Below are 27,768 nucleotides of genomic sequence, written 5' to 3'. Positions count from 1 at the left end.
GGATACAACATAATGGAAAACTGCCTAAATTTCCATTCTCCATGCAAATAACGAAGATACCTATTGGCAGTCACTGTTATCAGTGAAGTCTCTCCCCCCCCAGCCTGTCAAGCCAAATGACTGTGGCTGGGGGGGATGGAGGGGGTACTTCCTTTCACTTCTGTGTAAACAGCAGAAAATATTACAATGTGGGCCACACTTAAGGAACTTAACTTATAGTTGCAATACAGGAAACACTGAATGACCTTTGGAAGTTTTTTAAAGGATTTTCAAAATATTTATTAGTTTTTTAATTTGATAGTACAGAGAAAAATTGAGAGGGGGAAGAGAAAGAGAGAGACACCTGTAGCACTGCTTCACCATTTGTGAAGCTTCTCCTTGCAGGTGGAGACTAGGGCCTTGAACCTGAGTCCTTGTGCATGGTACTGGCTGCACTCAACCAGGTGTACTTCCATGTGGCCCTAGAGCACTGGAAATTTTCATGACAAGACATCTGACTTCACAATTCAGTGAGAAAGTTTGCCACTTCTAATGGCAATGTAAGGGTATCAGAAGCAGCCGTATTTGAGACTCCCTTAGGAAACATCACCTGAGAGGCCAAGAGATAAAGTGTACTCCTTAGAATGTGTGCATGGCATCCTGGGATGGATCCCTGGCATTGTATGGAAGCACCATGGACAACACCAGTGGGGCTCCATGGATAATGCAGCGGTGATGTGTCCTTCCTCTCTTCTCTCTCTGCCTGTCTCTTTTTCTCTCTCTTTTCTGTAGGGTACAGAATAAAAAAATGTGGATCAAGGAGGCCACGTGGCAATAGCAAGCATGAAAGAGGCCTTCACATTAAAGAAAATAAAAAAGGTGGTTGGGCAGTGTTGAGTGTACATATTAGCATGCATAAGGACTCGCTCGAGCCCCCAAACCCTTACCTACAGGGGGACGCCTCACCAGCAGTGAAGCATGTCTGCAGGTGTCTTTTTCTTTGCTGCTCTAACTTCTCCTCTCCCCCACCTCAGTTTCTCTCTGTCCTGTCAAATAAAATAGAAAAGGAAAGAAACTAAAAGGAGAAAAATGGCTGCAAGGAACAGTGGATTCAGAGTGAGCCCCAACAATAACCCTGGTGGCAAAGAGAGAGAGAGTAAAAAAGAAAATAAAAACATCTGAAAGCATCTCTTGGGAGACAATTCAGACAAGTCCAGCTGGTTCACTGTTTGTGAATGAGACACAGAGTACAGATATCTGATCTCCACAGTACCTCCCATACCTAGTGGCAGTGAATGGGTACTTTGCCCAACTCTTCCGAAAAGCAGTTGAGCACTGTGTATCCAAGACTTTCAACATGCACTTTGCTCCAGGAAATCTGTCTTAAGGACATTGTTAGCCACTTGTAAAAATGTTTGTCCACCTAGATCTCATCATGGGGACTAGTGACCAGAATACCCTGTAAATATGGGAATGTCAACACATATGATGGGCCATTATGCAGACATTCAAATTGTATTTTCAAAGATGTTCCATGACATGAGGAAACGCTCATATTGTAACATGTGCCAAAGTAAAACAGAACACTGCATTTTAAGTACTGTGAACATGTGAAGCCTGAGGCATTCACTTGTATGTACAGCTTTGCTAGGAATACAAGGCTCTATATGTAGTATTTGGACATTTCCTTCTTTATTATAGTTTAATGTGTTCTGAGGGCTTTTTTAATGTTTATCTATTACATTTATAAGATATAAAAAGGAGCAAAATGGGAGAAGATCAATGCTGCCAGTTCCAACCTATCCAACCCTATGCTGATGTCACATGTGAAGTAATAGAGTATGGATTTTGAATCCTCAGACAGGCAAAGATTTATGAGCCTAAGAGCTATTTCAGATTCTGTGCTAGTTATCACACAGTTGCTAACTGACAGTCCGGCCTGGGATGTGGTGCCACTCGTGCGCGAGCACTTCTGAGCAGACTGTGTGCCTTTGCAGAGGGCCTGTTCACACTGACTATACTCGGGCTGTTCTGCCTGGTCCTCAAGGCACTGATCAGGACACCAGAGAAAGTCCCCGAGCCCCACAAGGTTGTTGGAGAAGGTTCAGTAACATGGGGAATTTTTACTACACACAGTCAAACCACAAAAGGACTGAGGTCTCACTACTGGGTGCAATAGAGGGTGGGGTGGGGTGGGGTGAAAGTAGAGAGGGGGTTTGGGTTGCCGGGTGGTGGTGCACCTGGTTGAGTGCACATGTTACAGTGCATAAGGACCCAGGTTCGAGCCCTTGCTCTCCATCTGTAGAGGGAAAGCTTTGTGAGTGGTGAAGCAGTGCTGCAGGTGAATCCGTCTCTGTCTCTGTCCCTGCCTTTCTCTCAATTTCTGGCTATCTCTATACAATCAATCAATAAAGATAATAAGAAAAGAGAGGGGGGTGTCCAAGAGAAGCATCAGAAGGTGTCATAAAATATGGAGAGTGGGCTGTCATATATTTATAAGTGAAAAATGGGGACCAATCAAAATTATTTTTTAAAAAACTCAGGACATGTTCACATATGGTTTTTAAAAATATTAATTTTGGATAGAGACAGAATTTGGGAGGGAAGGGGAGTCAAGAGAGAGAGAGAGAGAGAGAGAGAGAGAGAGACCTAAAGCACTGCTTCAGCTCTCATGAAACTTTCCCTGGTGTAGGTGGGGATTGGAGGCCTAAGCCCAGGGCCTTGTGCACTGCAACATGCATGCTCAGTAGAGGGTGCACCACTGCCCAGACCCCCTACCCCAAAGTAATTTTTAACTAATGATGATCCATACAACAACAACCCATAAAGAATAATGTTTTCAAAAATCCCATTACTTTATTGTAAAAGGAAGTTATGTAAGATAGCAGAATTTCTGTGGAATGGGAAGCTTCATATGTGATTGCAGCCTGTATATGTCCCAGGAACAGCACCATTTCTAAACAAGGCTATTTTTTTAAAGAAGGTGATGTCAGGGAGCAAGCCCGGGGTCATGCATGCATGATACTACTAAGCTACTGACCCAGTTTTTAGTCTGCTGGGTTTTTGTTTTTGACAGATCCAAAGAGGTGAGAGAGAGAGAGGAGAGACACCACAGCACTGCCCCACCATCCACAGAGCGCCTTGGTGCTGTCCATGGTCCTGCCATCTGGTGTTAGGGCTCAAGCCAAGAGCCTCAGGCATGGTTACAGGTGCCACCACCCAGGTCCCCAGAGAAATCTTCTTAATGAAAAGTAAACAGCTATTAGAAGGCTAGTGGGAAAATAATCAAGAAGACAAAGAAGATGGACAATAAAGTCTTACTGAGCAGCTATTAAGTGTAAGGCCCTGAGCTAGGCAGGCAATTGTCAGCAGGACAAACAGACATGGGGAAGAGAGAACCTCCACCCTCACTTGGTGGCTAGGAAGCAACAATGATGCCTTTCATTCATTTACTGATAAGAACAGATACTACACTTGATCTTAGCCAAAAGGCCGAAAAACGGTAACATTCTTTTACTAAGCTGTCATGTACTGAACTCAGATTTCAGTTTAAGTAGGTATATTTCAGTTACCAACCTAACTGCTCACTCAGACTGCCTGGTTGACAAGATATAGTGAAGTTAAAGAAACTTAGCTAGAACTGGGAGTCATGATTTGAACCTGAACATTTATAGAGAATGACCAAATATTGATTATAGGCAGCACTTCACAGAGGGCCCTTCTAGCTTAATCAGACTACCATTACCTCCTGGGTAATTACTGCACACTAAGCACAGCACTGGGCAATTTTCATGGGTCACTGTATTTTGCCCCATGACAGAATTTAGATGTCTGTGTTCCCCACACTTTCTCTGACAAGACATCAACCTCAATTTCTCCTCCAACTTCTTCTTCTTTTCCTTTTGAGGAGGGCAGGATTTTTTTCTATTTTATTGGATAGGACAGAGAGAAATTGAGGGAGGGAGGGGGAGGGAGAGAGAGAGAGAGAGAAGGAGAGAGAGACACCTGTGGACTTTCTTCACCATTTGTGAAGCACCCAGGTGGGGGGCTGGAGGGCGTTCAAAGCAGATGCATTGCAGGGTTCCTTGTGCTTAGTATAAGGGCACCGTTTCTAAAATGCAAACCTGAGCCTGCAGTCCTCATCCCCTCCTGAGGAAACCAATCAAATCCCCGAACCTGGGGATTGCCCATTCTCCAGGCTTGCTGAGCTGCCTGTATTTCTCAGACCCAGCGTAAGCCTCCTGGTATCTAAATCTGTTTATCTCTTTCGCTGAACATGCAAACCCAGCTCACTCCTACTCAACTCCCCATCCTCTTTTCATCCTGACTAGTTCCTCACACCTTTGGGACTGGAATTTGGCATCACTTCTAGTTTGAAGCATTTGCTAATGTTCTGCCTTCGTGCTCCAGTTATCTGTGTAAGATGTGGATGGTAAGTTCTCTCTTAGCTCCCCAAGTCTAGCTCACTTCTTATCTTAATGTCTCCCAAAGGGCAGATTCTTGTCCCCCTGTGGTAGATGCTTAATTAATTAATATTTATATGTCTGCTTGTTATCATCCAGGTTTAGTTCCTCTAGGACTTGAGGTAACTTGCATAAATGACACACAGAGTGAAGAAAACAAATACTGAAGCAGGAGCAAGGAAATTGAAAATGGAAGGATCAGAAAATAGCACAAATGTGGCACCCATAGAGGCTAGTATATTTTTAATGCTGTCTCCTGCTAGTAGTTGTCCTCAACTAATTATTTCATATATTTCTGCAGTCAAATGCTCTACCACTGAGCTATACCCCCTTTATTTAATATATTTCTGACAGTAGGTGATTCTGAGGCCACAGCACACTCCTTTTATAGCATATCACATGATCTGCATATATCAAAACAGCGAACAGTGATGAAGTCATTGGAAATGTTTGCTCAAAAGTTTGGGCCTATGGATTTTGAAGCTATGTTTGTTTATACAGCTTTCCTGTTTTCTTCACATTCTAAACTACTGGAAGATCATACATATGCCATGTACCCAGCACAACACTACACAGGAATTTTTTTAATTCCTTTTTCTCTTTTTAAACTTTCCTTGCTATATGAGGACAAGACTCTTGTCCTCATATTAAAACAGTAAATTAAAAAACATATTAAAACATATGAGCATATTAAAATAGTAAATAGCAGCACACCTGGTAGAGTACACTTGCATGAGGACCTAGGTTCAAGCCCCAAAGCTTTATAAGGGGTAAAGCAATCCTCTGGGTGACTCTCTGTTTCTCTGTCCCCCTCATCTCTTGATTTCTGTCTCTGTAAAAATAAAATAAATTAAACATAAAAAGAGTGAATGACTTTTGTGTCAACTAAATAGCTCACTGGAATAGTGTGCTACTTTGAAGTGTGTGTGTGTGCATGTGTGTATGTGTGATATATAGGTTTGAGCCCAGCCCTCACTGCATTGAAGGAAACTTTGTGCTGTGGTTTCTTTCACATTCCCTCTTTACCTCTCTATCTTACACACATACACACACACACACACACACACACACACACACACACAGATTATCTTCAAGGCGATTTTCTTTTTTTTTTTTTAATTTTCTTTTCTTTCTTTTTTTCTTTTCTTTTTTTGCCTCCAGTGTTATCACTTGGACTTGGTGCCAGCACTATGAATCCACTGCTCCTGAAGGCTATTTTTTTTCAATTTTTGTTGCCCTTGTTGTAGTTGTTATTGTTGTTATAGCTATTGTGATTGTTGTTGGATAGGACAGACAGAAATGGAGAGAGGAGAGGAATACAGAGAGCAGGAGAGAAAGATAGACATCTGCAGACCTGCTTCACTGCCTGTGAAGCGACTCCCCTGCAGTTGGGGTGCTGAAGCCTCAAACTGGGATCCTTACGCTGGTCCTTGCACTCTGCGCCATGTGCTTAACCTGCTGCGCTACCACCCAGCCCCCTAATGCCATTTTCTGTATGAAGTGTTAGAAGTTAATTAGGGAAAAAAAAGTACTTGAGAAACCACTACAGGTGATTCATAGGCATTCCTGTAAGAAATAAACCCAGATGATGACTTAGGCTGTTTGTTAACATACAGACATTCATGTTGATTTATTTGTTTTACAAGATTGTCTTAGTCTCTTAGCACTCGCCTCCCCATCCATTCCTTCCACACTATAACCACATAGTGATTTCTTTTTAAGAAAGCTTAATTTAAAAACAACCTTCTTTGAATTACAGAATGTCTTTCAGTCGTACAAATAATTACATAGGTAAACAGCAGTTCCCACCAACTCATCCCTGGTCCATTTATTTTTCAAGTCCACACTGTAGATTCTCTGAGAAAAGTCTTGGCTTTTGCCACCTTCCTTAACTTGATAGTTCTGAGTTTTAAAATAACTGGTGCCATGTAGATATGATTTGGGATTATCAGGCCCTGACTATGTGGGGTAAGAAGTAGTAGTTTGTGTAGAAAAATTGCCTGAGAACCAACACAAGGAGAGGTAGAGGCTCAGTAGTCCCAGGCCCCACTCTGAGCTGTGTCAGCCATTGGGCAAGAAGCAGTTGCTCATGAAGTGTTAACCAATGAAAACCGTGAGCTCTGTCTGCCACCCCACAAAGCCACGTTGAGGGACTATCATTTCAGCCAGAAGCAATCTGAAGTTCTCATCAGCATCATAACCTCACTGCAAGCTCCTGAACAGCCATGCCTACCCTTCTGGATGTATTAAGAAGAGCTGCTTTGCTTCATTGACTTGGGGCAGCTTGGACCTCACATTCTCAGAGCACATGGAGCAACCCACCATTTTCACCTGGAGGCATTTGAGCTCAGTAGAGCAGGTGCCGACATGTTCAAAGGCAGATACTATGGAGAGCAAAGAGGGAAAAAAGAACAATCTTGCCCCTTTGTAAGCTGGAGAACTCCCATCACACTGGCTGGCAGGTGTCAGCACTCTTGAGAGGCTGCTATTTCTCCCAGAGAGCAAGAGCTAGGACCCCCATGATCTAAAGCAGAGTGCCGTGGGCATGAGAAAGGGGTGCAAAGTAAGTGGCCTGTGGAGATGTCTCTCAGTAATCTTTCTCAGTATTGAAGGAACCTAGGAGGCTTCCTGATGGAGGTGACCTTTAAATGAAGTTGCAGAACATTAAGAGTATTTCTAGAAGGAGGCAAGGAGGCATTCTAGTGGCCTGGGCAGTGGAAGTATGCTCTATAATGTGTAAGCCTTCTATAGAAGTATGTGAGGCAGGTCCATGGTGAAAAGCTTGGGCACACGGGCCAACCCAGAGGATTTGGTGATTTTAAGGACAAGGTTACATTTCAGGGGGAGGAAGCCCAGAGGCAACTTTTTTCCCTTTCCTTCTAGCCTTTATCTTGCACAAATGTTGTAATGGAAGCCATGGAAAGTATGTTTCACAATCATAGTTAGCAAAGAAAATTGGGGAGTTGGACCTCAGGCTTCAGGACTTGAATACTCATGGATCCCTCAAATGTGACATTTCTTGATGGGAAGCAAGTAAATAAAAGTGCCTGGAATAATAAGAAGGTTGAAAGTAACTAGATGCTGAACCCTCAAGCCCATATGGATGACCGCTATTAATGTAACAGTGTCTGACTGTGTCTTTGTACAACTCCAGCTACACAGAAGTTCCAGTTTTCCATATGGTGGGCCTCATCAACCTTCAAGAGATTATGGAATACTAGAAGTATTAGCTACAATAGGAACACTGACTGTATGTCTCTGAACAGTTTAGGGCACTCTACACATCTTAATTAAATCTTCAAATGTCGCTGGGAGGTGAACAAGGGCTCGTCAGAGGGTGAGTCATCAGAGAGTGTCCAAAGCACAAGACTGGACCACAGGACATGCTTGGAGGTGGAACCCACCTTGATTACTATTATGCCCATTTCATGAGAAATGGGATTATTCTTCAGAAAAAACTGACCAACGGCCTCCAGTTTCTGCTGAAAGCAAAGCAGACTGCTGAAATCCCAGGGAAGCTCCCCCAGGAGAACTTTAAATATAGTATACAGGCTGTGATCTCTGAGGTTTCTTCCTTGAGATCCAACTCACACAAATTAAGTGCACCTAAGGTGTGCGCCAAGGAAAACAGGCATCACCCTTTCCTTGGAAAAAAGTACAGGGTCATAATTCTTGCTCATGGGAATGGATAGTCTGAAGATGGTGTCACACCACTGTACAGCTAGAACAACTGGAAAAGACAAGAAAACAAGTCTGACTCTTGACAAGTTTGATCCTCCAGACTGACAAGTACAACTCCAGAGAGTTGTACCAATTCTAAAGACTGACTCTACAAAGCAAAGGGGAGCCAGGTGGTGGTGTACATGGTGAAATGCACACATTACAGTGTGCAAGGAAGGACCTAGGTCCAAGCCCCTAGTCCCCACCTGCAGACGGAAAGCTTTATGAGTGGTGGAGCAGTGCTGTCTACCTCTTTATCTCCAGTACCCTCTCAATGTCTCCCTGTCTCTGCCCAATAATAAATAAATAGCCCTCCTACACTGCTGGTGGAAGTGTCAACTGGTCCAACCCCTGTGGAGAGCAGTCTGGAGAACTCTCACAAGGCTAGAAGTGGACCTACCCTATGACCCTGCAATTCCTCTCTTAGGGTTATATCTTAAGGAATCAAACCCACCCATCCAAAAAGATCTGTGTATATCTATGTACATAAAAACACAATTTGTAGGGGAGTCGGGCTGTAGTGCAGCGGGCTAAGCACAGGTGGCGCAAAGCACAAGGACCGGCATAAGGATCCCGGTTCGAGCCCCGGCTCCCCACCTGCATGGGAGTCGCTTCACAGGCGGTGAAGCAGGTCTGCAGGTGTCTATCTTTCTCTCCTCCTCTCTGTCTTCCCCTCCCTCTCTCCATTTCTCTCTGTCCTATCCAACAACGACAACAATAATAATAATAACTACAACAATAAAACAACAAGGGCAACAAAAGGGAATAAATAAATAAAATAAATATAAAAAAAAAAAACACAATTTGTTAATAGCCCAAACCTGGAAGCAACCCAAGTGTCCAACAACAGATGAGTGGCTGAGCAAGTTGTGTTATATATGCACAATGGAATACTACTCAGCTATTAAAAATGGTGAATTCACCTTCTTCACCTCATCTTGGATGGAGCTTAAAGAAATCATGTTAAGTGAGAGAAATCAGAAACAAAAGAATGAATAGGGAATGATCTCACTCACAGGCAGAAGTTGAAAAACAAGATCAAAAGGGAAAACACCAAGAAGAACTTGGACTGGAGCTGTTGTGTTGCACCAAAGTAAAAGACAGGTGGAGGGGAGGAGAGGGTCAGGAGAAACTAGTGGGAGCTGAATTGTTATGTAGAAAACTGGGAAATGTTATGCCTGTACAGACTATTGTATTTTACTGTTGACTGTAAACCATTAACCCCCCAATAAAGAAATTAAAAATAAATAAATAATAAAAATGTTTTCAAAAAGGAAAAAAATATATATGAGGGTAGCTTAGGTAACTGACCTAAAAGCCCATTTTCCTTCCGATAAAGGGAATCATGAAGGAACCCACACCATCCTGCCAAACGATGTTCCACTGTCCCTATCTAACTACCTCTTTTTCTAGAAGATACAGAGAGCCTACTTTGGAAAAAGACTTCCTCAAGAAAGATAAATGCTGTGGTGTTTGTTTGTTTTTTTTCCCCTACTTAGAAGCAGTGTTCTAATTAAATGCCACTTAATTATTATATTGAAATCCTAAATAATTTCATAGAATAATTCTTATCAGTCAAGACAGAAAAACAAATGGAAGTAGAAAAAAAATGAAAACACTCTGGCAGCATTTGCTTGTAAGATAGCGATATTGATCCAGAAAGTAGACTGTCTAAATTATTATAAAAGGAATTTTTTAGGACTTCAAGTTGGATAAAAATGGATTTAGAGATTGTTGTTATTAATGGGCTTAGGAAGAAAAAAGAAGGCAAAATGACAATTCTTTTTTGCCTAGTTCTAGGAGAAGATGGTACCTGATACAGAAACCATTTTTTTTTTTTTTTGGAGAAAAAATTAGTATCTGGTATACTAAAGGTAAAATAACAAACAGCTTATTTCTACTGCTGAAAACTGACTTACTACAATGGGATTGAGGGTGAATCTATAATAACTCCATGTATCAGAGAGTAATAATTACTCTTTCTCAGCCTTTTGGGTGGCAGGGGGGAAAAAAAAACTCTGAATTCTAATTCTCTAGCTAAAATGCCTCACAAAACTAGGAATTTTTCTTACAGCCAAATTACAGAATTGCAATTAACTAATCCCTAGTTACAATATGCATGTCAATGTGAAAGGAATGTCATTGCTTATATATTTTTCCCCTGTTAAAAAAAAAGTCTCCTAAAAGATTTAGAAAGGTTTGCCTAGCACTACATATTGTTTTGTTGTTGTTTGCTTTCTTTTTTCTTTTAAATCTTTCTATTTATTTATTTATTTATTTATTTATTTTGTCAATTCAGACCACTCGCTAATTCAAAGAATAGGGAGCTTTCCCTCATGGTTTTTATTTAATACTAGTTTATAATTCTTTAAGATTTCAGTGGTGGGAATAAGGTGGAGGTGCACCTGGTTAAGTGCACATGTTGCCATGCACAAGGACCTGGGTTCGAGCCCCTGGTCTCTACTTACAGGAGAAAAGCTTCACAAGTAGTAAAGCAGTGCTGCAGGTGTCTCTATGTCAATTACTCCTTCTCTACCTCCACTTCCAATTTCTCTCTGTTCTTGCAAATAAAAAAAAAGATTTCAGGGGTCGAGGTAGATAGCATAATGGTTATGCAAAAAGACTCTCATACCTGAGACTCCAAAGTGCCAGGTTCAATCTCCTGCCAGAGCTGAACAGTGCTCTGGTATTAAAAAAATATATATATACTCAGTGGTGTTTCACATCTCTATATGTAAATGTGACTCACTGCACTCACCCCCACAGCACTGTATCATTTTAATTTGGTGCCTCAGTCATTGCTGTCACCTGCGTTCCAAAAATTCATAAAGTTACTATTTTAAATACCTTTAATACAACTATGCATTTACCTATGCAACAGCAGTTTCTCTTTATTATAGTTCTAACTCTATTTTAACAACATTGCAGGAATACAGAAGAATCAGTCTTGGTCACTTTTTTAGGTTCAATTTACACTGTGACTTTAATAATTTTTAATAAATTTCCTAAATTAAAAAGAATCTTCGAGTCAAATTACAATCTTCTAAAAACACACTAGATTTTTTAAACATACCTAAATTAGTTGTGGTTTTGAATTTAGATGGATGATTTTAAAGTAGGCAGAATAATTTTATTAAATACTTAAATGCTTAAAAATTATAATTAAAACCTCTCAGTTTCAATTAATGCTAGAAGTTATTTGTATTTCAGATTTTTTGAGCTAAAGAGGACTTTAATTAAAGGTCACTTAATACAGTGGTTCTGTTTTTTTCATGCAAAAACTGAATTGTTAGTCTTTTGATGGTCAGAGAAAACAGACCAGAACCCAGTCTCCCACCATATGAATCCATTATTTCTTTAACTTAAGAGAATTTTACTATAAACAGCACACTAAGTTACCCAGGCATCCATTAGTATTGAAGAACAATTAAGAAGTACCACCATTCATTAGTTTTAAGAAGTACAGTTATCCAGGACTAGAAAACTGAGCCCCAGCCATGGTGGATTGGATGCTGTGTAGCAAGCCTTTCCACTGCATTGTGTTTTCCCTTTCCTAATTACAAAAACAAGGACTTAGTAAGTGAGAGTTCCCTACCCTAAATGGGTTGTTGCAAGAAGTGGTAATAAAAATATCTCTAAAGCATACACCATATCTAAGTGTAAACCAAATGCTTAATAACACAAACTCATCTTAACTATATTTAAACCAAGGAGCAGTAAACAGTTTGAGTCATAATTAGGAGGGAGTATATATTGGCTATTATGTGCCCTTGTAAGATCTGAAGAAACTCATGCAGGGATAATTCAACTAGTTCTATAGCTTCTCAATTTCCTTGGTTTAATTTTTCATAACCTAACTTTATGTTGACCTAAGCCATATAATATTATCAGTTGAGAACAAATTTGAGTTCTCTGATTTCTTTTTTTTTTTTTTTTCCCTCCAGGGTTATTGCTGGGCTCGGTGCCTGCACAATGAATCCACCGCTCCTGGAGGCCATTTTTTCCCCCTTTTGTTGCCTTTGTTGTTGTAGCCTCGTTGTGGTTATTATTATTGCCATTGTTGATGTTGCTCATTGTTGGATAGGACAGAGAGAAATGGAGAGAGGAGGGGAAGACAGAGGGGGGAGAGAAAGACAGACACCTGCAGACCTGCTTCAACGCCTGTGAAGTAACTCCCCTGCAGGTGGGGAGCCGGGGCTCGAACCGGGATCCTTACGCCGGTCCTTGCTCTTTGCGACACATGCGCTTAACCCACTGCGCCACCTCCTGACCCCCGAGTTCTCTGATTTCTTAAATACACTATTCATTCTTTCTAGGGAGAATGTTAGTCAAGTACTATAGTGTGGCTGATAGAATTAAAATTTTCTCTTACTATAGAACCATCCAGTAAATGATATATACTGAGCATAAACCCTGACAAAATGCTATTGCTTAATAGTAAAATAATGGCTTCCTTGGGTGACATGCAAAATCGTCCAGCATGAGCTGACCTTTAAAAACCAGCAAAAACTTACCAACTGGATTCTCTTGGATAACAAATAGATCTTGCAACTGGAAAGGATGGGAGGAATAAATAAGTAGGTCTTAAAAATCACCATCTAATACATGTATTTGAAGAAAAGTATCTACTCTTTGCATAGAGAATAGTCTGAAAGAGAAAACCCAGAGTTATTAAGATAGGTCATTTCTAGAGAGTAGGATATTTTTCAGTTCTTAAAAAAAAAAAAAAAAAACTTCTGTGCTTATCTGTTCTGCCTGATTTTGAATGGAGATTAATTTTCTTTAAATTTTACTTTTTAATTTGAAAGATACAATTTCTTTCCATCTCTTGTCTTGGGGGAGGTGTTTGCTGTACCAACTTCTGAAGTGAAGTAAGAAGAAATGTTAAGTGGTGGCAGTAACAGAAGGAGGAGTCGGAGCCAGGCTTCTGGTACCCTGATGCTAATTTTGATTACTTTTGAGGACTGGCAAAGTGGGAGGAAGTCTGGGGAGGCCATGCCCAAGTGAATTTTCCCTGGAAAGTTCCACAGGGTTGTTAATAGCTGCTAACCATTCCAGAGCTTGTACTTGGCGTGCATTCTTCACTCAACCACTTTCATTTCTGGATTGGATGTCTTCATCTTAAATTTAAACAAACACTGCTTTCAATGTTTAATTACAATTTAATGGAAATACTTGCATTCAAATTAGCTTTTAGTTTTCACATCACGGATGTGCATCCAAGTTATTGTGTCATTATAATCTCATGTTATAATGGCTTCATAATGCAAGTCCCTGCAGAGTTGAATTAGTAGTTTCCTATGGTAATCGCCCATCACTCTAATCTCATAATCACATAACTGCAATCCTCCCATGCTTCCACTGCAATCATTTTGACATTGTAAGAGCATTTTAATAGTATTAGCATAGATTCTCCAGAGAAATCATCTAATTGTCATTGCATTACCACAGAAGATTAATTGTGATGAAGCCATGTCGTTGTGATATGCAAGTTTAAAAAAAAAAAAAAGGTGATTCTTAGCCATAAAGCATTTCAGGTCTCCAAAGGTCAGTATTTTGCAGTGAGGTTTGGAGCACAGTCCTTAAGTGAGTAGGTGGCCTTTCACAGGAGGATGGGTTTTACCTTTGCGTTCGTATTTCTTTTTTTTTTTTGTTAACTTACGATTCAAGCAATAGTCCTCAGTTCAATCATTCCTTCTCTGTGGTATAGAAAGAGAAAAGTGGAGGCCGGGTGGTGTCACACCTAGTTAAGTGCACATAGTACAAAGCACGAGGACCAGGGCAAAGATCTGGGTTCGAGCCCTGGCTCCCCACCTGTAGGAGGGAACACTTTCTCTCTCCCTCTCTGTCCCTCCATCTACTCTCAATTTCTCTTTGTCCTATAAAAAAAAAGGCTGCCAGGAGAAGTGGATTTGTAGTGCTGGCACTGAGCCCCACCAATAACCCTAGAAAAAGAAAAAGGAAGGAAGGAGGGGAGGAAGGAAAGAAGGAAGGAAAAGGAATAAAAATAAGAGCAAAGCAGAGGTGATCCCATCTTCAAGCAGTTTACAATTGAATCAGGCTTGCAAACAAATTATATACTGTAGGTGGGTAAATGTTATTGGTATTCTTAATAGACAAAGCACTTAGAGAGGACTGGCATTACATTAGAGGTCAGAGCAGCCAGGAAGAGAATATGGTTGGCTCTTAACTAAAGCGTTAAGCCTGTAAGAACATAAAGACTGTTGGCAGAAATGGAGCTCATTTTAATCCAGGTTTGGAAGAACCTGGCTGACATCTCTGTACTCATTAACTCTGGGGAGAAAGAAGGCCACCAAAAGGAGTAGCTTGGACACATCCATAGTCGCTATCCCAGAAAGTAGTAAAACAGGCTACTGGCAAGGTCTCCTAATCCTTTGGTGCTTTCTGGGCAACATAGCCCACAGGAGAATTGCAATGAGATGATCAGAAGTCTCAAAGAATCTTCTCTGTTCAAGGGTTAGTGAGAACCTCACAGCAAGCATGACTGAGTATCTGCGGAGGGGAGGAAAACGTAAATGAACTTGACCACAAAGGATGCACAGCTGTCAGAGTAGTTGAGGGTCTGCAAGCCCAGGGGCCAGATTTGGAGCAGGCGCTCACTCTGGGTGCACTAGCAACAGAAGACTTAGCAACTGGCAGCTGTCTCTGGCATTATTAAAGACTTGCTTGCCTTTTCAGTTAATGACAAATCCGTTGGAGGGTTAATGGTTGCTAATTTTCCCTTTCTCAGATCGCTTATGCCTGGGAGATCTCAGAGCTACTCTGTGGCTCAGTTTCCAAAAAAGAAGTAATAACACTGGTTTAATTAGAACACAATGAAGATAAAGACCTGCTCTCCAAGCGCCCAGAGCTCCTTTCTAAAGCAAGCGGCGGAGCAATATAAACTTATTACATAAGCAGGAGAGCTGTCCTGCCTTGAGAAGGGATTTTTAATTTCACAGGTAAAGTCCATGGCACTGGGTATCTTCTTCGAGTTCTTGTTTGGGCATCTCAGAAAATGAGAGTCTCACTTCTTGGCTTATTCTCCCCATAAGTCATCTCATACATCTTTTCATTAGGAATTCTTCTTTTTTTAAAAAAATATTTTTATAATTAATTATTCCCTTTTGTTGCCCCTGTTAGTTTATTGTTGTAGTTATTATTGTTGTCGTCATTCTGGATAGGACAGAGAGAAATGGAGAGAGGAGGGGAAGTCAGAGAGAGGAAGAGAAAGATAAGACACCTGCAGACCTGCTTCACCACCTGGGAAGTGACTGCCCTGCAGGTGGGGAGCCGGGGGCTTGAACCGGGATCCTTACTCCAGTCCTTGTGCTTTGCGCCACATGTGTTTAACCCACTGCGTTACCACCTGACTCCCAATTCTTCTCACAACTTCCTTTTACTGCATCTGAGCATCAGTTTATGTTGTTAAGTACTCTATTCCTAGACATTCTCTTAGATTAAAAATCAAGAACTAGAGATGTTTAAATCCAAGTGTACTCACCCTAAGAGCATCATTTTTATTTCTTCTATAAAATATAACCTATGCTTTTTTTTTTTTTTAGAAAAACATCATGGCTTTTCTTTAACATTCCATTGTATTAAAGACAGCAGACATTATTAACCTACTGACTATTACTCTGTTGTGCATTTCCTGATCATGTTCAGTTGGTTAAGCTTTCATTTGATACAAGCAATCACCAGTAGCAATAAAACATTTTTTTTAACTTTTTAAAAAATATTTTTATTATTGGGTAGAGACAGAAATTGAAAGGGGAGGGGCAGATAGAGAGGAAGAGAGACAGAGAGACAGCTGCAGCCCTGCCTTACCATTCGTGAAGCTTTTCCCCTGCAGGGGGGAGCCAGGGGCTTGAACCTGGGTCCTTGTGCACTGTAATTAATGTGTGTGCTTAACCAGGTACGCCACCACCTGGCCCCCCGCAATAAAACATTTTGAGTTCCACCAAAAATGAATACAAACATATTGATGTCAGAAGTGGAAGAATGGACTTGGGAAGCAGTGCAACAGTAGAGCATGTTTCTGGCATGCCTGAGGCCCTGGGTTTGATCCCTGGCACTGCACATGATAGAGTGTGTGTGTGTGTGTGTGTGTGTGTGTGTGTGTGTGTGTGTGTGTGTGTAGAAAAAAGAACAAAATGCACATAGATGGGACAATCTAATAATAGTCCTATGAACATACCATTATTTTAAGAAGAAAAGCCATAACTTTCAACAGCTGCATGAATGGTAGTCAATAAGCTAAAAACTGCATCTCTGGCAGACCACTTGGTCTATGGGTCTCAGTTTTCTTTTTAGAAAAAGCAAATGGGTTAAACAAGACAACCTCTATAGTCCGTTCTGAACACAAGTTCTTCTTTCTTTTTTAAAGGTTTACTTTATTTTATTTTTGAGAGAGAGAAAAGTGTTTGGCTCTGGCATATGATGGTGCCAGGAATTGAAGCGGGGACTTCTGAGGCCTCTGGCATGAAAACTGGTAAACTATCATTGTACTAGATCCTGGACCCAATACAAGTCATGATTCCTCTGAAGTCAGTTCCCTATGAGTTCACCTTGTTTCAACATAAAATAAATAGAGGAAACACAAAGAGTAGAAGTTTCATGAGGGCACATTCATTATTTCAGGAATGTAAGACCTACTGATGTTGTCCTTTACACGAATTCTCTGATCACTCAGCCTCTAACAAGCCATACTTCAATATTTGCTATAAAGTTTGGGTTATTTCCAGTAGATGAAGAAAATAAAAATAGCTTAGGACCCAGAAATTCCAGAACATCACTTCTTTATTTTCAGTCTTTATGCTACTTATAAATAAAAGTGAAAGAGGCATTTGTATTTAAAAAAAAATGAAAACGTGGCTCTGTTAGTTCATAACTAAATAATGCTGACTGTCTAAGCAACTGAAAATCGGGTAATTTCTCAAAATAATAGTTAAAAGGATCTATGACCCATTTTCATATGTGTGTGGATGTGTACATATAACTAGACAGTTTTCACATATAGTAGTTATCACCATATGTGCACATAAATTATTCTTATCTGTTACCTGACAACTTCAAAGGTAAGAATTATTTTGCTATTTAATAGATGGTGAGATAAGTAAAAAGGCTAATAATCTGAATGTTTTTTTCAGTGTTTGCAGAAGGTACAATATTTATATTTCACTGGAGGTTCAAGTTCATTTTAAATGACATGGAGGCATTTAGATATGTGTGAGACAAGAATTTAGCTTTAAATTAGTTTTTGTTTTTAAGCAGTAACTGGTATGAGCCTGTGGTTTCATAGGTTTTATCACTGAGGGTGAGGCTGAAGTTAGGAAGTGGTGGAGCCAGGCAGTAGTGCGCACAGTTGCAGTGCACAAGGACTCGGATTCAGATGTCTGGTCCTCACTTGCAGTGGGAAGCTTCACAAATGGTGAAACAGTGCTGTAGCTCTGTCTCTCTCTGCCTTTTCTCTGTCTCTCTGTCTCTCTCCCTCCCCTCTCAATGTCTCTATTTAAAATAAATAATAAACATTTTTAACAAAATTTAAAAAAAGAAAGTGACTTAAAGGAGATATGAAATAACTAGTAAAGGTAGCATGTAGACACGGCATTCTAATATGAGAAGTAATCAGATTTGATCAGTTTTTTTTTTACTTTTTATTTATAAAAAGGAAACACTGACAAAAATCATAGGATAAGAGGGGTACAACTCCACACTATACCCACCACCAGAACTCCGTATCCCATCCCCTCCTCTGATTGATTTGATCAATATTCATAAATGTTACGTTCATTCTGATGAACATTATATTGGGAAAATTAAAGGGTATTTGATATTGCTAAGATCTTTTATATTGGTTATTTTCTCTGGCTTGTTAAGAAACTAACTCTTGTTATGGGGGTAACTCTGTCTCCTCAGCACTGAAACACCAAGATCAGACACAATGGTCAGTTACTTGGTAAGCTTTCAAATTTTTATAGAATAAAAACACTGAAGTTAAATATATTATATTTTGTATAGAAACAACATATAATGTAATATTACTACATTTATATGGAAATAATTATCATCGCATATTTTAACCAAGATAGTTACAATACAGAAATAAAATGAAATTTGTAGCAGTTTTCCAACCTCCCCCATATACACAGGATGAAGAGGCCTCATATGAATTATTTGTAGTCTTGTCAAGGAGTGGTCCTCTCAAGAAGGAATGTAGAAATTAATCTCACTCGGACCAACAAAATACTTCACTAGTATAGTACACAGCTTTGCCATATGCACATATGCATGGCTCAGATTTCAACCGGCCCCCACTACATTGAAGGAAGCTTTGGTGTTGTGATATTTCTCTCTCTCTCTCTCTCTCTCTCAAGCAAAAGTAGGGGAGGAGAGGAATTAACCTCATTACAGCAAGAATAAGTAGTAACAAAGGTCCATGAGTATCTGCAGTATTAGATTTTCTTGTGTGTGTATATTATATCTAACAAGTGAAATTTTTTAAGAGTAGAATATAATCTTCGCAGAGATCATTTTAAACTTAAGATCTCTTAGCTTCATTTTTATTTTATTTTGTTCTTATCTTTCTACTGATAAAAATCAAACAGACAATGCCAAGAAAAAAATGAGGAATGTCTGGGGTCAGGGGTAGCATCCATATTTGCAAGAACTTTCTTCCTCCCCATATAGTCCCCAAGTCTGAGATGGCCATTGGGCCAGTTTCTCAGTCAAGCCAGGATTGATTTACTTGTTTCTTGTTACCAAGGTTACTGCTGCGCCTCAGTGCCTGAAGACTCCACTGTTCCTGGTGGCCATCTTTTAAAAATCTTCCCTCCCTTCCTTCCTTCCTTCTTCCTTCCTTCCTTTCCTTTCTCTATTTTTTTTTCTTGCAGAAAGTGAGTGACAGAGAAGATATAAAAAGAAACAGAAAGATATAGGAGAGACACCTGCACTGCCCCACCACTTCTGAAAGTTCCTTCCTACAGGTGGAGACCGGGCCTTGAACCCAGGTCCTCATACATAGTAACCTGTGTGCTTTACTGCATGTGTCACTGTACGGCCCCCTAGTATTTATTTTATTTTAATGTGATGCTGGGTCCTTCTTCATGTGTCATACCACCACTGAGAAGGCTCATTGTCACTTTTTTTTTTTTAGAGAGAGACAGAAATAGAGACGAGATACCACATCACAGCTCTACCACTAAAATCCAGGGCCTTTGTTGTGGCAAGGCATGCACTCTACTAGGTGAACTCTCTCCCAGCCTGGCTTTAACATTTTTACGAGAGTGAGGGAGATACCAGAGCACAACTCCACCATCCATGGTGCTCCCTCACTGCCATTCATGGTGCTCCTAAGTGGTGCTGGCCTGGAACCCAGGACATCGAGCACAGCAAGGTGTTTGCTCTTCCAGGTGAGCTATCTCCTGATACCAGAAGTATTAGTTTGTTTTTTATTTTTAAAGCAGATTATTTATTTTTCAAACAGAGATGCCCCAAAATGCCTAGTTTTCTGAGAGAAAGAAGAACCCTTGAAGATGTACTTTTATGAATTATAAAGGGACAAGTTCAAAGCCACACAGAACAAGAGGGGATGTATTCTGGGCTTAGGCTGGCATGCATAGCCATGAGACTCGAGTGAGAGGAGCTCGGTTCACCACCGGTATAGGTAGTGATGGGCAGGAGCCGGGATTTTGGAGTCTCACTCTTCTGAAGTACACTAAGCAGAGATCTCTGATATCCTGATGTCAGTCTGCAAAGAACAACCCCCTGCCAGAGTGGAGGACATTTTCATAGAAAGTGCTGGGCTAGGCTCAGGAGACAGGCCTGCCTGAGGCCCCAGAGGCCTCATATTTCATCCCTGGTACCATCATATATCAAAGCTAAGCTGTGCTAGTTGGGCTTTCTCCCATGTAAATAAATCTAAAAATAAAAACAAACAAACATTAAAAATGAAAGTACTGAGCATAAAACATTAGCCAAGCATGGTACATTGCAAGAAGCAGCCTCTTCTTGTTTTGTTTTGTTCTGTTCTCTATATCGCTGCTCAGTTCTGGTTGTCAGGGATTGAATCTGGGACTGCTGGGCCTCAGACCTGAAATGCTGCAGACACCCCTGTGCCATCTCTCCAGCCCAACTGGCTTCTTTTGGAATTTCAGTGTTACAGAAAGGTGGACAGTAGCAAAGGGAAGTTTCAGAAATTATAGATTAAGCTGAGGCTGGGGCGATAGCACAGGACGTGCATGCCTGGGCCTCTGGGGGCCTCAGGTTCAATCCTCAGCACTGACAGTGCTCTGGTGCTCTCTCACGCATATACACACACGTTTGTGTACATGCATGCATGTATGTAACGTGCATTTTTCAAAAAACTGAACTTGGAGAAAGTGTAGCCCAGGAAGCACTATAGCTGGTTAGAAGGCAGTGACTTATGAAGTGATAGACATCCCATACTCCAGGGAGTGATAAATAAAAACACGTGTCAAATAATGTAGGTCAAGACTAGCAAGAAGTCTCCTATAGCCTTCGTTGAAGGTTTCAGTGAGAGAGGAGGTCACTTCACAGGCGGTGAAGCAGGTCTGCAGGTGTCTGTCTTTCTCTCCTCCTCTCTGTCTTCCCCTCCTCTCCCCATTTCTCTCTGTCCTATCCAACAACAACAACAACAATAATAACTACAACAATAAAACAACAAGGGCAACAAAAGGGAATAAATAAAATAAATATTAAAAAAAATTATGTATTGCATATAGAGAGAAATTGATAGGGGAGGAGAGACAAGATGAGAAAATGACACCTGCAGCACTGCTTCACTGCTCATGAAACATACCCTCTGTGGGTGGGGGCTGGCAGCTTGAGCCTGAGTCCTTGCACATTGTAACAAAGATGCTATACCTACTTGTGCTATCACCTGGCCCTTGGACTTTGATTTTTCTATGTGAACATTTTTCAAAGTTTGCAACTGTGTGAGAGTAGTAGTATGCACTTCTAATGTATCCATCACTCAGGTTCAACAATATATTCCAACTAAAAGCAATTATTTAAAGAGAAAAAGGTGTTTTTGCTCATTGAAAAATATCAACCAATCACCCAAATATTATTAACACACTCTTATAGACAGACCCACACAACAATACTCTGAAGTATTAATGGCTGTTAATTTACTGGAGACATTTAAAGAATTTCAAAAGTGATATCGCATTTATTTGATTCAGAGATACCATCATAAGGCTTTCCAGAGTGAACTCTAGTCTGTGTGGTAGATGCAGATGGGGTGGTGTAGGTCAAGCTGAGGTCATGGAAGCTGTCGCACCCCCAATATATCTGCAAATAGAAAAGCTTCTCTGACTTTGTCCTCCCTGGACATTTTCAGTTGATGGCATGGAGGCAATTGTGCACAACACATTTGAATGACATGAGCACAAAATGTCCCCCTATAGTGTCAAATGTCACTTGAGAAAGGACCTTGGCATAGACTATTTACCTTTTTAATGGCACCAGTATTGAACTTATGATAGCAAATTTGTGATCTTGAGAGGAAATTTTGTGTAAATACATACATACATATATATATATATATATATATATATATATATATATATATATATATGCAAGCTATTATAAAAAATATTTGGATGGTCAGAAAGCAAGATCTACTGATTATGTATTTTGCATAGTTTACAGCTCAGTAAACCATATGGAATTTATTTAAGGAGCCAGGAGATAGCTCACCTGGTACAATGCCAGCCTTGCCATGCAGGAGGGGTCCTGGCACCACCTGGGAACACCCTGGTACTAGGGGACACTCCAGAGATGGTCTAGTAGTGCTGTGGTATTACCTTATCTCTATTTCTCTCTCTGAAATAAGGTGAGAAACAACAAAAAAATCCTGGGTTGGCCAGACTGGTCTTGCATATGTGAGCATCTCAGATACCACATTGAGAAAAAAAAATTCCCTGAAATATGTTGCTTCCATTTTTATCTGATTACCTCAGTATTTTAAGTTGTGTTCATAAAGTTCTGCTCCAGGTGGTGTTAAGGTGAAGTTTCTGAACCAAGCAGACACTCTTCTTCCCCCAAGATTTATAGCCATCCCTAGATTGCTAAATAGTCAAAAACACAACTCCAGGAAATGGTAGTTCCCAGAGCTCGTCATTATAGTAGATTATGCTATGGGTTCAGTTGCATACTTTTAAAACTCATAGGCTGAAGACCTAGACCCTAATTCCTACTGTGTTGAAATGAGGCTGTTAGGGTAGATCCCAATCCAATTTGACTACACCTTGAAGTTAAAAGAAGTGATTAAAACACAGAGAGGAGACATAGCAAGAAGGTATTTGTGAACAGAGGGCCATCTCATAAGAAACCAGATCTACCCACCCTTGATCTTGAACTTGAGCCTTTGCAAGTGTGAGAAAATATGTGGCCATGAGATGCCATTGCGATAACCCTGACCAACCAACACAACCAGCAGTGGAGGTCAGCTCATACATTCATCCCTACTCCGGAAGTGGCCTTGAATTACACCTGCAGGGTCAGGCTCTAGAAGGTGTGCAGGAGATTTGTAGAAAGGATTGGCCAGGCATATACAATTCCATTTAATCTTTTTTTTGACAAATTCTGATGACAGAGAGTTGAGAGCTCAGAGTATGAACTCCAGGGAAATAAATCATCATTTCAATTAATTGCCAGGGCATAACAGGAGAGCCTGCTGAAAAGTGAAGCAGCCTCCCCCTTCTCCCTCTCTCTCTCTTCCTCTCTCTCTTATGTAGAAACTGTGTGATGTGAAATGCCCCTGAACAAGGGCTTTACACTGCCCCCAGACTTGCAGAGAGTGAGACTCTCAGAGCACAATGAACCTTCCAGATAGATGAGAGGTGGAACTATGATGATGCTGTGAAGTGCTAACATTGAAAGTTTATGAAACTATTCCAAAAATCAATAGATGTGGAATTTTGAAAATAGTATGCCATATTAAGAAAGACATCTTTGTCCATAGACAATAATCCTAAAGACTTTGTGGCTGCAATGAACTTCCAGTTTCACAAAGGAGCATGAAATTAACAGCAGTATTTACCAATATTCTCTTCAAAGAGCTTTTCAAACACTAAATAATTACCCAATTAAGCCACTGCTAGATAAGCTGTTATTACTCTGGATTTAGTGAAAGGGACAAATAATTAATATTCTAACAGTTTCCGTGAAGGAAGGACTCAGTGTTTACTAAACACTAGTGAAAGAATGAACATCCTACCCCCCCCCCCTTTTTTAATTCTTAAGTGAATATGGGACAGAAGAAAACAAAAGGTTGACGAAGTGAATTCCCTGCCAGATAAAGATAATTTAGGACTAAGAATCTTGACCTGTGAAGACAAAGGCTTTAGTATGCAGAGCAGAGACCAGAATTGGCAGCAGGCAAGTTATGAGAACTGCCGATATTCCATGTTGCAGAGTGACAATGAAGATGCTTTGGTCGTGCCCTGAACAACATAATTCATCACACTGGCGCTTGGGGCTCTCATGTCGAAGCCATTTATCATCATCATATCGGTCGCCTGAGGACATGACGGGGAGAGCTTTGATGGGTAACCTCCAGGGAGAGAGATTTATCACCCCATGTCCCTAAGACGGCAGCCTGGCTCAGCCCAAAGCCCATTGCTCCCCACTTCCCTTCTGCTGAAGTTTCAGGAGTAAAGAAAGTAAGACCGCCTCCAGGCTGCTGAGGGCAGAACCCAAGTCAGACACTCTGGGGTCTGAAGGGAGAGAGCCAGAGGGCCATGTTTAAAATACTCTTTGAAGCGGCTCTTAAAACTATAGTAAGTGGTGAGTGTGGGTGATTCAATTTCATATGTCCTTTGGTGACAAAATAACCATCCACTGAATACAACATTTGGGAAGAATTATCTCTATTTTGGAAAATTTAGAAAAAGTGAAAACTATATGTATTATATACTTGAAAAGCAGTGTGTGTGTGTGTGTGTGTGTGTGTGTGTGTGTGTGTGTGTGTGTGTGTGAAGGACTACATGTGTCCATATCTACCAGTTATATGCACTGGATATTGTATATATACGTACATACATATAATGTTTTTCTAAATTAGCATGGGAATCTACTTTCAGTCCCTTCTGAGAATTGAGCCTTCATGTATTTTACACTTTAACAACACTGGTTATTCTTTTTTAAAGTATGTTTTTCCAATATGCATTCTTTTAATATGTTTTTTATTAGTGTAACATTGCACTGCAACATGATGTAAGTTTCAGGGGTTGTCTCATTGAAAATCATGAAAGTTCAGGCTACCTGTGCAGAATGTAGTCAAACCTCTAAATGCTTTTTTTTTTTTTTTGCCACCTTTGATTAAAATCATGAAGCTGAGTTGAGCACCTTGGAAACAAGTGCACTTGCTCTCTCAGTAGTCAGAAAAGAGGTTTATCCTAACAGCAAGCTTTCTACAGCACCTTCCCTCTCAGGCCTCAGGTCCCCACTAGTCATCCCTGCATTCATGTGGCTCAACCCCCCTCCCCAGTATATCAGTCAGATTAGGCTAAGCTATGCTGTAGTAACAGACAGACCCCCAAATCTTGGGGTCCACACACAGCATCTGCATTTGTTTCATGGGAGGGAATAACAATTTACAAACATATTTACAGTGATTGACATATAGGCTGTCAGATGAGAGTATGCAATGTGGATGAAAACTAAAATAAATAGGTGGTTAAGAATACCATGATGGGGGCCGGGTGGTGGCTTACCTGGTTGAGCACACATGCTATAAGGCGCCAGGACCTGGGTTCGAGCCCCTGGTCCCTACAGGGGGAAAGCTTTGCAAGTGGTGAAGCAGAATGTAAACCCCAAGAGGTTTGAGCCCCTGTTTACCCTGTTAGGCATTACAGTCCAGGTAGATTTCCAGGTACAGGATACATGTTTGTTGAATAAATAGATGAGCCGACCTTTCTGCCTTGCATTTCAACACCAAATGTGAACCAGAAGATCATTATGTAATAAATGTAGAATCTTATTTACATAAATATACATTTTCAGAGTAGAGACCTAAAGATCAATTTCCTTCATGTGGCTAGAAAAAAGAAGTAACTTACTTGTACCAACTCGAGTCACAGAGCTGGAACAGGAGCTAGAATTTGACTATTCCAGGGTTCAAAGTTGTGTTTGTTTTGGATCATCTCTGAGGCTAAACTGCTCTAGGAGGCCTTTTTCAGATAGAGTCAGAGAGGCTGGTGGGGAGAGGAGAAAGCACAGCAGGGAAGCTTCCTTCAACCTAAGTAATTCACCTGGCAAATCAGTGCCTGATCCAAGCTTGCCTGAGTCCAGTCTTCTCTAAACTGCTGACTTCTCTTAAGCCTTCTCCATCACCTACCATATTTGTAACTTTAGTCCTAATTGGACACCAAGCAAAATTGTAGTGGGGAGGGCGGTGGAGAAAGAGAGAACATATAGCTGGCTATGGGCAAGAAGTTAGATTTTCCCTACCTAATCATTCTACCAGTATGGCCTTACCTTTCTGTGCCATTATTTTTATCCTCTAAGATGTGAAAATAGCTCATAGGGCTGGAGAGATTAAATCAGATACACACAACTTAGAGAATAACCTAGCGATTAGTGTTTCACTAGCTGTCAAAAAATATAGGCATGGCCATTCCTTTTATGACTGTAAGATTAAGGAATGGAAATTTAAAAAGTTTGTCTTCATTTTATTCCAAAAATTTGAACCAATACATACAATTTTTAAAAACAATAACACGTTGAGCCTCCTCAAAGTTTCTACATATTATCCCTATGTCAATTGTTTTCAGGTCATTGTTTTACATATTAAGTTGCTAACTTGCCACCAACAGTCATTTGATCTCTTTCTCTCTGCAATGTGCCTTCAGAGTTCTTTTTGAAGGGCTAGGAGGAGTGTTGGTTATTTCTGGAATTACACCAAGCCTTTAGGATAAGTGCTTTACACCTGAACCAGGGAAGTAAAATTTTGCTGTTGGTCAAATAGGTGTCATAAGTCTCAGGACCGTTGCTGACAGTTTGTTCCTTATGGCCATATGTGTGAGGAGCAGTAAATGCTTGTCATTTTCTTTCACTGTAGAGGTGATCTAAAGACAGGGGAGAGGGAAGAGACTGCTGTTTGCACACAAGGCTGAGACATGTCCCCTGGACTGTTACCACAAAATCAGGGCTGTAACTACCACTGTGTGTGTGTGTGTGTGTGTGTGTGTGTGTGTGTGTGTGTACTCTAAGACTCTAAGATCAGGGCTGTAAATACCACTGTGTGTGTGTGTGTGTGTGTGTGTGTGTGTGTGTGTACTCTAAGACTCTAAGATCAGGGCTGTAAATACCACTGTGTGTGTGTGTGTGTGTGTGTGTGTGTGTGTGTGTGTGTACTCTAAGACTCTAAGATCAGGGCTGTAAATACCACTCACTGTGTGTGTGTGTGTGTGTGTGTGTACTCTAAGACTCTAAGATCAGGGCTGTAAATACCACTGTGTGTGTGTGTGTGTGTGTGTGTGTGTGTGTGTGTACTCTAAGACTCTAAGATCAGGGCTGTAAATACCACTCACTGTGTGTGTGTGTGTGTGTGTGTGTACTCTAAGACTCTAAGATCAGGGCTATAAATACCACTCAGTGTGTGTGTGTGTGTGTGTGTGTGTGTGTGTGTGTGTGTGTGTGTGTGTGTGTACTCTAAGACTCTTAAGATCAGGGCTGTAAATACCACTCACTGTGTGTGTGTGTGTGTGTGTGTGTGTGTGTGTGTACACTCTAAGCTAGTTCAGGAGAGGGTGAAACAGAGGGCAAGGCTGGGCCCCAAGTCTTAAGGCCAGGGTTGGAGGGGTGGTTGCCAACCTTATTAAGGAAGCATGGCCATGCACCAGGCACCCCCACCCGCCAAGGCTGTGAGACCAGGACCCTGAGCTCAGGCCTTTTCAGGTTAGGTTTCAGGAAACCTGAACCTTGGGCCATCCAGACACCCCCCCCCCAAAAAAAAAAAAGCCCAATCCAGCCTCCTAAGCCCCGTGCAGCCTCTGGATCCAAGTCTTTGCTACTCCTCAGAGCATGTGGGGAGAGGCCAGGCCACAGCAGCCAGCCTTCCAGAGGGCCAGCTACTCTGGCCTCTTACCCAGATGGCCATGAGACAGGGGACTGTTTCAAGGATTAGGGGGACCCCGCCCTTCCTACCGGGCCCAAAGCTCCTGCACCAGTTCCGGCTCAGGGTCTCCTCTCCACTCGTGGACCACAGCTCTCTCTTCAGGGGCCCTAGACTGGGTCAACTTCCTGGTCCTTTAAGGACTCCTCACTCTCTCCCCTCCCACTTCTTGAGGGGAGGAGGCTGCTATCCCACACTTCCGCAGCCGTGGCCACTCCCACTGCGTGGACCACGCCCAGTCTCCAGACCACGCCCCTCCCTGGCCCTAAATCCTACTGCTGTATTCTGGCAAGAGCTCCGCCCGTCTTGAGAGCCGGGATAAACTCAGCTACCAGGGAGCCCCGCCTCTGGCCTGGGACAAGCCCAGCAGCCTCTGCCTGTCCTGCCTGCTGCTACCAGGCCAAGTGTGGGCTCCAGCCTAGTGGCCTCCAATCTAGACTCCTAGTTGCAGAATCTATT

At 41.3% G+C, this 27,768-nt stretch overlaps 1 protein-coding gene and 1 pseudogene across 9 annotated transcripts in view; both read right to left on the bottom strand.

The window, feature by feature from the left end:
* Positions 1-27,460, bottom strand: part of PTER (phosphotriesterase related) — a 97,553-nt gene extending 70,093 nt beyond the window's left edge. For 6 of the 9 annotated variants that reach the window (XR_009550259.1, XM_060192227.1, XM_060192225.1 and 3 more), the window contains exon 1: positions 27,342-27,460. Coding sequence is in view for 2 of the 9 variants with exons in the window: in XM_060192228.1 (XP_060048211.1) it covers positions 7,412-7,489; positions 12,677-12,760 (162 nt within the window). In the remaining 7 variants the exon portion in view is untranslated. Of the gene's footprint in view, positions 1-7,411; positions 7,490-12,676; positions 12,776-27,341 lie in introns of those variants that run through there. The other 3 variants (XM_060192229.1, XM_016189644.2, XM_060192228.1) reach the window with 3 other exon arrangements.
* LOC132539220 (U2 spliceosomal RNA) lies at positions 3,389-3,483 on the bottom strand (annotated as a pseudogene).
* Positions 27,461-27,768: the final 308 nt, after the last annotated feature.

This window comes from Erinaceus europaeus, chromosome 6 (genome assembly GCF_950295315.1).
Source record: "Erinaceus europaeus chromosome 6, mEriEur2.1, whole genome shotgun sequence".
Lineage (NCBI taxonomy): Eukaryota > Metazoa > Chordata > Mammalia > Eulipotyphla > Erinaceidae > Erinaceus > Erinaceus europaeus.
This window is presented reverse-complemented; position numbering and strand designations above follow the sequence as displayed.